The sequence below is a fragment of the Garra rufa genome, chromosome 6 (genome assembly GCF_049309525.1).
Source record: "Garra rufa chromosome 6, GarRuf1.0, whole genome shotgun sequence".
NCBI lineage: Eukaryota > Metazoa > Chordata > Actinopteri > Cypriniformes > Cyprinidae > Garra > Garra rufa.
This window is the reverse complement of record NC_133366.1, coordinates 52,304,494-52,317,272: the sequence shown is the minus strand read 5'-3', so window position 1 is coordinate 52,317,272 and position 12,779 is coordinate 52,304,494. Positions and strand designations below refer to the sequence as shown.

General features: G+C 27.7%; 1 protein-coding gene across 1 annotated transcript in view; it reads left to right on the top strand.

The window, feature by feature from the left end:
• The window catches only part of LOC141336976 (FERM, ARHGEF and pleckstrin domain-containing protein 1-like), a 93,219-nt gene that overhangs the window by 76,745 nt on the left and 3,695 nt on the right, over window positions 1–12,779 (top strand). Inside the window, exons 16-23 of the mRNA XM_073842696.1 lie at window positions 579–712; window positions 4,186–4,267; window positions 6,357–6,594; window positions 6,675–6,805; window positions 7,544–7,612; window positions 8,886–8,975; window positions 10,652–10,734; window positions 12,081–12,193. Of these exons, the coding sequence (XP_073698797.1) occupies window positions 579–712; window positions 4,186–4,267; window positions 6,357–6,594; window positions 6,675–6,805; window positions 7,544–7,612; window positions 8,886–8,975; window positions 10,652–10,734; window positions 12,081–12,193 (940 nt within the window). The remainder of the gene's footprint in view (window positions 1–578; window positions 713–4,185; window positions 4,268–6,356; window positions 6,595–6,674; window positions 6,806–7,543; window positions 7,613–8,885; window positions 8,976–10,651; window positions 10,735–12,080; window positions 12,194–12,779) is intronic.

The window sequence follows — 12,779 nt, the reverse complement described above, 5'->3', positions numbered from 1 at the left end:
TTGTTAAGTTGCAAGGTGGTTGCTATGGTTTTTGGTTGGTTGCTGGATGGTTGTTAGGGTTTTTGGTTGGTTGCAAGGTGGTTGCTTAGGTTTTTTGGTTGGTTGCTAGGGTGTTCTGCATAATTGGCAACATGTTGCTAGGTGCTTTCCTGTTATACATCATCATGTGGAATATTTTTCATAAGGGCTCACAGGGTAAAATCACAGTGGATGTTTTGTAGTGTCCAGAACATGAGGATGAAGAGACAAAGAGTCTTTATTCATGGATTCTTCTGTCATCACGTCACACAGTCAGTTTGAGATGCTGATTTTTTTCATGTTCAGATCTGTCTGAAGCAGTCAGATGGTTTTATAGTCTGGGATTTCATGCTTGATGTGATGATGGGAAAAGTCTACAAAGGCTTCAGGCGACTGATGTGTTCCTCCATTCACTGTAGGTTGTTTAAAGGCTCAAATCATGGAAAATTAATTTCGAATATGTTTGATGAGCTACATGTTTTCAATGCTTCCTCTACAACTCACGCAGAACTTGAATGCTATGAAAATACTAATTTTCTTCTTCTCCTGTGTGTTTTCAGTCCTTTCAGAAGTCCATAGGGAAGGACGAAGCCATGCCGGATTCCTTGAGGAACCTCATATTTGCCAATTTCGAGCCGGTGTATAAATTCCATGAGACCTTCCTGAAGGACGTGGAGCAGCGTCTGGCTCAGTGGTGTGTATATCATCAGATTAAATGTGTTTGTTATATTGGAATGTGTACTAACGGCTCCAACCATAACAAACGCCTCAATCTGTCATTCAGTGTTTTAATGCACCGTTTGATGCCTTTTCATCTGATAGTCAAACAACACTTACAACGCTTCAGATTTAGTTAGCTGTAACATGACATGAAATTAACTTCACACAACTGAAATACCTGTCATTATGTCACAATGCTTTTGCCAAGAACATGCCCAGGCAAAATATTATATTTTGCATATAGAAGATGAAGCCTGTTGCATTGTGACATTATTTTTATGACAGTTAAACACCTTTTCTGCTGCATTTTGGTCCTAAAAACACCCTCTATGTTCATAATATTTCCTGGTTTGCTGCTGGTTTTCTGGTGTCCCTCTGCAGGCTGCAGAACTAGTTTAAGAACTAGTTTAACTAGCATAACTAGTATTGTACCAACCCCCAGATCATAGCTTGTTTAGCTGACAGGCTTCACACTAGACAGGCTTTGCTAGACACCAGATATACCAGTGTATTATTATATTTGTATAAAAAAAAATATATATATTATAAGTAGCATTACTATTGTTCCATCATTTGATAATATATAATATTATATATAATATAATATATTATAATTTATTTTATATATATATAAATATTAGGGCTGTCAAACGATTAATCGCATCCGAAATAAAAGTTTATGTTTACATACTATATGTGTGTTTACTGTGTATATTTATTATCTATATATAAATACACACACATACATGTATAGATTAAAAAAAAATATGTATGAATAGTTATACTTGTATTTAATTTAGATTATATATAGAATTATAAATGTTTTATATATAAATCTAAAATATTTTTCTTTAATAAACATGTATGTGTGTGTATTTATATATACATAATATATACACACAGTACACACACATATAGTATGTAATCATAAACTTTTATTTTGGATGTGATTAATCGTTTGACAGCCCTAATAAATAAATAAATAAATAAATAAATATATATATATATATACATACACAGTACAGACCAAAAGTTTGGACACACCTTCTCATTCAGGTGTGTCCAAACTTTTGTTCTGTACTCTAGATATGAATTCAACTGTGAAAAAAACTTGTGAAAAAATATCTTTCAGGTGGTCAAATAGCAAATAGTGGAGCTCTGCATTATTTAGTTTAATTTTTTAATAGTTTTGTTTTTTCTTTTTAAATATTTATTTGATTTGATTTCTTTTTGTAATTTTGTTTCATTGTTTTATTTTGTTTTATTGTATTGTAAACCTATTTTTATCTTATTTGTTTTTCAGTTGAATATTTATTTTATAATTTGATATAGGTTTTTTATTGTATTATTATTGATTTTGTGTTTTCGTGTTGTTTTGTTTCGATTTAATACAATGAATAATATATTTAAAATATACATTTACAATATAATTACAATATTATCACTTATATAAAAAATTCAGATTGCATTAACTATTTGACATTTTATACAATTTTCAATCTATCAGTCTATCTGTCAATAGATGTCTTTTTTTGTATCTCATCTCATATTAGCCAAATGAATATTGTACCATCAGCTTTTTTCTTTATAAATGCTATAAAAGCATCAAGCCTTTGCTATTATCAGACCGGACACATGTTCTCCGGTGCGCCGGTGTAATGTGTTCAGACAGTAACTGATGGAGCTCTGCCGACTCAAATGTTCTCCAGCGAGGCTGTAATGTTTAATACTGCTCTGTGGGGAGAGGGCTGGACCTGTGTTAAAGGACAGCATGATAAATGGAGGTGTTAGTGTGCTGTGGCTGCTGCGATGGCTCTCAGTGAGGAGCGAGGAACGGCTCAACAGTGGATGACGGATGACGCTGAGTTCATTGATGTTCAGGAGCTCAAAGTCTGTGTGGATTGATGTGCAACAGAGACATCTGCTGGATGACAAAAGAACTTCAGTTCACCCAGAATTCAAACTCACTTAATCACTATTTTGAACTTCAGAGTTCAGACATGTATGACTTGCTTTCTTCTGTCAACAAATAAAGATGTTTAGCAGAATGTGCAAGATGCTGATACAGTGGAAGTAAATGGGGACTGGGGCTGTCAGGTTTCAAAAATGACAAAAAAGCACTATATTTAAAGTCATCTGAAGTCGTGTAATAGATTTGTGTTCAGTTCAAAACCCAAACGCAAGTTGTTATTCAACTTACAAATCTCATTCATGCTTGCAGTGAACTTCTTACGAAACGTCACGTTGGCATTTAGTTTCTGTCTGATTGTTGTTATGTAATGATACTGGTGACTAATACCAGGTTACTGCAGTTTTATTATTGTTACTAATTACGTATTTAGGCAAAAATATGGCTTATTAGTATTAGGGTATTATTAGTATTTTAGCATGTTTGTTGTTTGATTTATAAAATATATATAAAAAATGCTCTAAAATTATAATAAAATTCATAAAATATTTTTTAAATATCAATATTAGCATTGAATTCATAGCAGTAGAGTATGTGAATGAAGTGAATATGCCAGACCTTGATCATATTAACTCATAAAATGTTATGTTAAAATATAAGCAATGGAAATAAAAGGGCAACAATATATAGCAAGAGCAACAATAGTCTACCACAGCACACATAGCAAGGTTGTTTATTTTTTATATAACAATAAATAGTAGACAAAAGAAATACAATAGAGATCTAGTGAATATATAATTTAATGTCAATTAATATAGTGAATAATATATAGAAAAATATCTATATTTATAGTATAATAACATATAATAATATTTATGTATTATTTTGTTATTATATATTTAATATACAATTTTGTGTAATGAATAATATGAATTTTTTTATAATCATATTATTTTTGTTTGTTTATTTATATTTTTAATAATTTATTATTTAGTTTTACTTTATTTATTTTGTATATGTGTACTTTTAAATGTTTTATTTGTTCATTTATTATTTTTTTGTTTTACTTAAGGAAATTTGATCATGTGTTATTTTTTGTTTTATTTTCAAACTATTACATTTTCCTGTTTTATTTTTTAAATCTGTGAATATTTGTATTTTATTATTTAGTTTTAATTTTTAATTGTTTTATTTTGTTTTCTTTTTAAATTTATTTTTTTTGTTTTATTGTATTGTAAATCTATTATTATTTTTGTTATTTTATCATATTTGTTTTTCTGTTGATTATTTGTTTTTAATTTTATTATTATTTATTTTGTTTAATTTAATTTATTAATATTTAATAGTCGATTTAATACAATACATAATTTAATAAAATCTATGTTTACAATAGAATTACAATATTGTAAAATATAATAATATATGTTTAATATTTTTATATTTATTCTATATTTTATATATATTTATAAACAAAATGTGTAATAAATAATATAAATGTTTACAGTTTAATGTTTATTAATTCTGTTCATTGTTTCCAGGGAAGGCAGATCCAACGCACACATCAAAGGAGACTACCAGCGCGTTGGAGACGTCATGCTGAAGAACATCCAGGGTTTGAAGGTCAGAACATCTAGATCTTTCTGTGATCCCTTTTGTAACAGCATGTTTCTGCTGTAAGATATAAAATAAGAATATACAGTATGGGAATATGAAATCGGATATAAAATGGGACACAAAAAACTAATGTTAAAAAACATCAAATAATAATTATTTTTCAATAATATAATATTGTATTATTAATATTATGATTAGTATTGTTATTTATTAGTTTATTTATTAGTTTATTGTCATGTCATAAAGGTTTGACCTGAAAATAAACCACATAAACACAATAAACACTGTACCATTGGACTGTATGATTTTAGTTACCATGGTATTTTCAAAGAATACTATAGTGTTATTGCTAGTTTTAAAACCAATTTTTACATTCTTATTTTTAAAGAAGTCTCTTCTGCTCACCAAGCCTGCATTTATTTGGTCCAAAGTACAGCAGTAAAATTGTGAAATATTTTTACTATTTGAAATAACAGTTATATTTAAAATGATGATCCTTTAGAAATCATTCTAATATTCCGATTTGCTGCTCAAAAAACATTTATTATTATTGTTATTTGATGATTAGAAAGTTCAGCATTTATTGAAATTTTAATTTTATTTGTAACATTATAAAGGTCTTTATCATCACTTTTGACCAATTTAAAAGCATCCTTGCTAAATCAAACTATTAATTACTAAAATTTCTTTCCCCCTCCAAAAAATAAATAAAAATAAAAAATATACTGACTCCAAGCTTTTGAATAGTGTAGTGTATAATGTTACTTTTTATTTTAGAAAAATTCTGATCTTTAGATTTTTCTATGCATCAAAGAATCCTGAAAATGTACTCAACAGTTTTAAATATTGATAATAATAATAATAATTATTATTATTATAAAAAGTTTTTTGAGCAGCAAATCAGCATATTAGAATGATTTACACTGAAGACTGAAGTAATGATGCTAAAAATGTAGCTATGATCACAGAAATAAATTACATTTTACAATATATTCACATAGAAAACAGTTATTTTAAATAGTAAAAATATTTAAGAACTTTACTGTTTTTGCTGTACTTTGGAACAAATAAATGCAGGCTTGGTGAGCAGAAGAGACCTCTTTTAAAAAAAAGAAACATAAAAAAACTTACTGCTGACAGATTTTTAATGTTTTTTAGTGTATAATGTAGAAAAGCTTTTTTATTTTAGATTAATGCTGATCTTTGGATCTTTCTATTCATCATAGACTCCTGAAAAGTTGTACTCAACTGTTTTAAATATTGATAATAATGATTATTATTATTATTATTATTATTATTATTATTATTATTAAATGTTTTTTTGAGCAGCAAATCAGCATATTAGAATGACTTCTGAAAGATCATCTAACACTGAAGACTGAAGTAATGATGCTAAAAATGTAGGTTTGATCACAGAAATAAATTATATTTTACAATATATTCACATAGAAAACAGTTATTTTAAATAGTAAAAATATTTAAGAATTTTACTGGTTTTTGCTGTACTTTGGAACAAATAAATGCAGGCTTGGTGAGCAGAACAGACTTCTTACTACTTCAAAAACTGTTGACAGATTTTTAGATTTTTTATGTTTTTTAGTGTATAATGTAGAAAAGCTTTTTATTTTAGATAAATGCTGATCTTTGGATATTTCTATTCATCATAGATTCCTGAAAAAATGTGCTCAACTGTTTTAAATATTAATAATAATAATAATAATAATAAACGTTTCTGACAGCAAATCACGATATCATGTGACACTCAATACTGTAGTAATGATGCTGAAAATTCAGCTTTGATAACAGAAATAAATGACATTTTAAAATATATTAAAATAGAAAACAGTTATTTTAAATGGTAAAAAAAAATACTCTTTTTGCTGTACTTTGAAACAAATAAATGCAGGCTTGGTGAGCAGAAGAGGCTTCTTTAAAAAACGTTAAAAATAACGCTGTCGGAAAACTGTTGACTGGTAGTGTACATCAAAGTAATATGGTTTTGGCCCTGGTTTGATGGTAATATAGTTGTACTCTTAAAAGCACTGTAGTATGATTACAAATAGCTCATCTTATGTGATTCATTTCACCTCCTCAGCTGCTGACGGCTCATCTCCAGAAGCATTCGGAGGCGTTGCTGGAGCTGGAACGGACGTGTCGCTCGTCCCGGAAGCTGGAGGGTCTGTGTCGGGACTTCGAGCTGCAGAAGGTGTGTTACCTGCCGCTCAACATCTTCTTCCTGCGTCCGCTGCACCGCCTCATGCACTACAAACAGATCCTGGAGCGCTTGTGCAAACACTATCCGCCGACGCACGACGACTTCAGAGACTCTCGAGGTATGCCGTCCCACCGCCAGCCGCTTTTGCCCTCGCTTTGAGTTTGTTAACGTCCTCAAGATCCTTTCCGTCTCTTCCAGCTGCGCTCGCTGATATTTCCGAGATGGTCGTGCAGCTTCACGGGACCCTCATCAAGATGGAGAACTTCCAGAAGCTTCTGGAGCTGAAGAAAGACCTCACTGGGGTTGACAATCTGGCCATTCCTGGACGGGTTAGTTTTGATGGGTTTGATGAATGAAAAGAAAGTTACTTTTGAAAGTAATCTGTTACAGTATTGAGTTACTCCCTAAAAAGGTTACTAATTACGCTACTTAGTTACTTTTATGCAAAGTAATGCGTAACGTTACGTTTGTGTTACTTTTTAAATCTGGGCAGGGCTTGTTTGTTTGTTTTTAATATAAAAAGTTCTATTTTTGTCAAATGGAAAAGCCTTTTCACACCAAAAGCCTTTTTGATGTCTGTACTGTGGACCGCAAAAGAAAAAATGTTAATTCTTCAGCAATAAAAAAAAAAAAGGAAAGCAAATGTTAGAGTCATTTTTGCTTATTAGTATGGATGAATTGGATCATCGAAAGTCGTCAGCAAAGACATCAGTTAATAAAATGGGATTAAATACATAAAGGATATCTGTATTATTGAACATATTTAATTATTGCAGGTTTGTGTCTGTTTTTTTAGTGAGTGAGATGAATTAATGCATGTTCACATTTATTCTAGAACTAAAGTAACATCTTACTCACAATTTCTCTCAACATGGGGACAGGAGAGCTTTTAATCAATAAATGGGGGAGGAAGTAACTGGCATTACTTGTTTGAAAAAGTAACTCAGAAATTTTCTTGTCAATTAAAAAGTAATGCTTTATTTGAAAAAAGTAATATTACATAACTTGCATTACCCCCACAACTGGTTAGAAATGTTCTGGTGTGACCTAGTTTTGTGTTTTGGCAGGAGTTTATCAGGCTTGGTTGTCTCAGCAAACTCTCTGGAAAAGGTCTACAGCAGAGAATGTTCTTCCTGGTAAGAGCTCACTCCGATTAACTAGTTACATATTACTAGATGTCTATTACAGCTAGATGGTTAGTTCAAATTACGATCCTCATAGATTTTGCAGCATTATTTTTCGTATTTTATAAATGTTCCATTTGATCATTACCTTCTTGTTTAATTTCTTTTATTTGTAATTTTTCAACTTTTATTATTGTCTTGTTTATAATTTTTTTGATCATTTATTATTTTGATTTAGTTGATTATTTATTGTTTAATTTTCAGTGTATTAAAAAATTTGTCTTAATTCTGTGAATGTATTATTTTTATTTTTAAATAGTTTTTTTGTTATTTATTATTGTTTAATTTTTATTTTTTACTTTACTGATGTTTTATTTATTTATTTATTTATTTCAATTTTAGTGTAATTCTGTGAATATTTAATTTTTTCTTACTTTACAGTTTACTATTTTTGCTTTTTATTATTTCACTTTAAAATTGTTTTATTTTGTTTTATTTTAATGTTTGTTCATAAAGTTTTGATCATTTATTTTTTTGTTTTGCTTTATTTATTATTTTTTACTTTATTGATGTTTTATTTGAATATTTTTTTTGTTAATTTTATACATTTCTTATTTTGCTTAATTTTCAGTGTATTAAACGGTTTAGTTAATTTTAATTTTAAATTGTTTTATTTTTTATTAAATGTATCATTTATTGTTTTGTTTTACATATTTTTTTATTAGTTTAATTTTTAACTTATTGATGTTTTATTTGATTATTTATTTTTTCATTTTTAAATGTATTATTTAGTTTGTTTATAAACATTTTGATCATGTATTATTTTGTTTTACTTTATCATTTTATTATTTTGTTTGGTTTTATTTTTTTTATTGATGCTTTTATTTGATTATTTATTTTTCTAATTTATTTGGGGGGGGGGTTTGTTAGATTTTCAATGTATTAATATTTTTTTACTTTTAATTCTGTGAATGTTTTATTTTTATTTTTAGATTGCTTTATTTATTTTTATTTTTAAACGTATTATCTGTTTTATTTTATTTTTGTTTTATTAATGTTTTATTTAGTTTTATTTTCAAATGGATTATTATTTTTGTGTTATTTTATGATATTTGCTTTTTCTTTAATTTCATTATTATTTATTTAATTATTATTTAATTATTTTTATTTATTTTTGTATTATTTTACTATTTTCTTACAAAGTTTTTTGACCCCTTTGACAGTTTTAAGAGAGATAAAATAATGAAGACTAATATATTCCATTTTCTCTTGATTTTATTTCCAGTTCAACGATGTTCTGATGTACACGAGTCGAGGGATGACGGCCTCCAATCAGTTCAAAGTACACGGCCAGCTTCCTCTGTACGGCATGACGGTGGGTAACATTTCATTCATTTTAGACTAAATCATAAAAAGCAATGTTTCTTTCAGCTCTATGTGTTATATAACTCCCTTCACTGACAGTACCTTTCAGTACAACAGCGTTCCCAGTGTTTAACTGCGTGCGGTCTGTTTGTTTTGGCCGTGTTCCCGCTGCCTCCGTCTCCAGTTACTAATTGCACAATCACACAAACAGGAGCTCCATTGTTCTGCAGGCCGCAGCTCCGGCGCGGCTCACTAAATTGCATATTGCATGTAAATGTAATTATCCAGAAACACGCAGCATTCAAACCACGAATTGCAATCTCGATGAGGTTTTAATTGAAAAATAATGAGCGCTTTTGTTCAGAGCTCAGAACAGGAAAATCAAGGACCAAAATAACATTAATGACAAGATTATTTATGCAAAATTACACACATTTTTCTTCTTTTGACTGTGATGGTGAAATCTCATCTGTGTGTTTTATTTTTGTTTTCATTTACAGTGTTACATTTTTAGCTTCATTGTTTTTATTATTATTTTAAAATGTATTATTATTTTTCTTATTTTATGATGTTTTTCTTTTTATATATTCATTTATTTACTTTTACGTTTTATTTGATAATTTATTATTTAGTTTTATTTTATTTTTTTCATTTTCAATGTATTATATTATTATTTTACAATTCGGTAAATGTTTTATTTTTTCTTATTTTTAAATGTATTTTTATTTTGTGATATTTATTTTTCTTTATTTATACTATATGTTATTAGTATTTTTAATATTTTATTTTATAATTTTTAAAAATAATTTATTATATATATTTTAATATATATATATTTCTATTCTTTTGACTCTGGTGGTAAAATATCATCAGTGTGTTTTATTGTAGTTTTCATTTATAGAGTTAATTTTTTTAGTTTCATTGTTTTTTATTTTTAAATGTTTTTTTATGTGTTATTTTATGATATTTGTTTTTTCTTTAATTTAATTCTTTATTTTTATTTTTCATTTCATTTTTATTTATATTAGATGTTTTATTTGATAATTTATTGTTTTATTTTTGTTTTAATTTTCAATATTACATTTTTTGCTGTATTTTATTCGGTGAATGTTTTATTTATTTTTAATTTTTAAATGGTTTTATTTTGTTTATTTTTACATATTTTGTTTTTTGTTATTGTTTTATTTTTGCATATATTTTTATTTGTGATATTTATTTTTTCTTTAATTTCGTTATTATTTATTTTATTAGTATTTTTAATGTTTTATTATTTTATAATTTCTTCTTTTTTATATTATATATATATTGTTTTTATATATTTTTTTATTCTTTTGACTCTGATTGTGAAATATCATCCATGTTTTATTTTTGTTTTCTTTTACAGTGTAAAATTTTTCAGTGTTTCATTGTTTATTTATTTTAAAACGTATTGTTATTTTTATGATATTTCATAATTTTTTTTATTATTTTTATTTAATATTTTGTTTTACTTTATTATTTGTATTATTTTGATTAATTTGTATTTTTTATGTTTTATTTGATAATTTATGATTATTATAATTTTTTTCATTTTCAATGTATTACATTTTTATATTTTTAATATCTTATATTTTTTTTTACATTTTATTATATTTATTTTAATATTTTTATTATTACTATTTTTCTTTGAACTATGTGTTTGTGTAGATCCGTGAGAGTGAGGACGAGTGGGGCGTCCCGCATTCCTTCACTCTGTTTGGACAGAGACAGTCTGTGGTTGTGGCCGCCAGGTAATTAACATGTTCACTAATTAACCTCTTCAGGGTTTAACTGAAGGTTTGTTAATTATTACACGCGCGGCTGGCTTTCTGCTCGTCAGCTTCTATGCTGTCCTCTTTCCTTGTTGTTTAATTCACTAGTTTCTGTCTGGGGAAAACGGCTCACATGTTCAATGCAAATGTCATTTTTCCTTGTGTGTCATGCTAAAAAAATGATGGGAACATCATGATGATTATATAAATTGGCAAATGCAGTTTCAAGTAAATCTAGTTTGGTACTAGTAGATTCTAAAGAGTTATGCAATGTTTTTCTGTGATCTAGTGCATTGTATTGCAGCATTACATAAAAGCTGTTTTAAATGCATTTACTGAACTCAGATCAGAGCAGATCTGTACAGCTGAAAAATAAAAACACAGAATTACTCAATTTATTTGAGTTTTAATTTAATTGAGATTCTGACAAGACAGGCCAAAATTAAAGCCATGAAGTAATGACAAAAAAGTGACTTTTAAAATTATTATTATTATTATCACTGCTACTACGAGTAGTAGTATTTTTATATTTAATGTGAATAATAATTTTAATAGTATTAATATTGTTAATATAAATATATGTATGTCGTAACTACATAATTTTATTTAATTTTTTTATTTTATTGTATTTTATTTTATTTTATTTTATGAGTATTTCTGTCTAATTATCAAGTTAAAATATCAAAATATCTTTGATACAAGATGCATTTATTATTTGCTATTATTTATCTTATTTTATTTTCTAGTTAAAATATCTAAAAATTCTTGATACAAGATGCATTTATTTTATTTTATATGGAATTTATATAGGTATTAAATATTTTTTAATATGTATGTATTTAGTAGTAGTAAACTAATTTGATAATTATTTTTAGAATATTTTATATATATATATTATTATATATAATTGTATTATGTATTACTTTTAATTATGTTGTTTTAGTTTTGTTTTAGTTTTCAAATTTTCAATATATTACAATTTTTATTTTTCCCATTAAATGTATTATTTTTGTTTTGTTTTATTTACTGCTACTAATCATTTTAATTTCTATCAATTTAATGAATAATATTTATTATAAAAAATTATTAAAAAATAATAATTATTATTATTATCTGATTAATCTATTTTTGTTTAGAATATATAAAGAAGAAGAAAAAAATGTTTGGGTTCGAAACAACAACAATAATAATAATAAAATAGGTACTTATTTTACACTTTACTTTAGTGAAAATGTATGTCCCTTAACTAAAATGGTGGTGTCACTGTCTTTTAGTGCTTTAATTGACAGTAGCTGCATTATAAGGTCCTCTCATTGCCTCCACAGCTCGGCGTCTGAGATGGAGAAGTGGGTGGAGGACATCAAGATGGCCATTGAACTGGCGGACAAATGCAACGGTCCCTCGACTGAGATCCTGTCCAGCAGCTTCACTGACAGCAGTGAGTCAATGTTTTCTGGTTTCATCAACTGCGTTTGAACTACTGCTACAGCTGATTTGCTGATCTGACACAAAGAGCTTCATGACAGAACTATGTGTTTCAGATGAATAGTGCTTTGATGTTTTACTGTCTAATGCAATGAGATGCATATGTGACTTGTTTATGGTCACTGTACGCTGCATGAACACAGTGGTTGAGTCAGTTGTGTGTGTTTGCATTGGATCTCAGCCTCATGTTTCACAGGTTTCCAGTCCTGCAGATCTTCTTCACATCAGTCTGATACACACATGCTCTTTTTCTTCTGCTTTATTTGTCAACTAAAGCTCTTCTGCTTCTCTTTCATCATTGTTCTTGTCGTCTAGACGTGGAGTTTGATGTCATTGTGTTGTGACTTTTTGCTCTTCTGACCCGATGCATGAACTCGTATCTGATTTCAAAGTATTGACAGAGTTTTTGTTCGCTGTCTTTGTGTCTCATGGAAATCTTTCTGACTTCAAAGGACAACTTCTACCTGCTTTATACTAATTGTCTATGAAATTTATTTATCACATTTTATATATAGATGTGATTTTTATAGAATGTGATT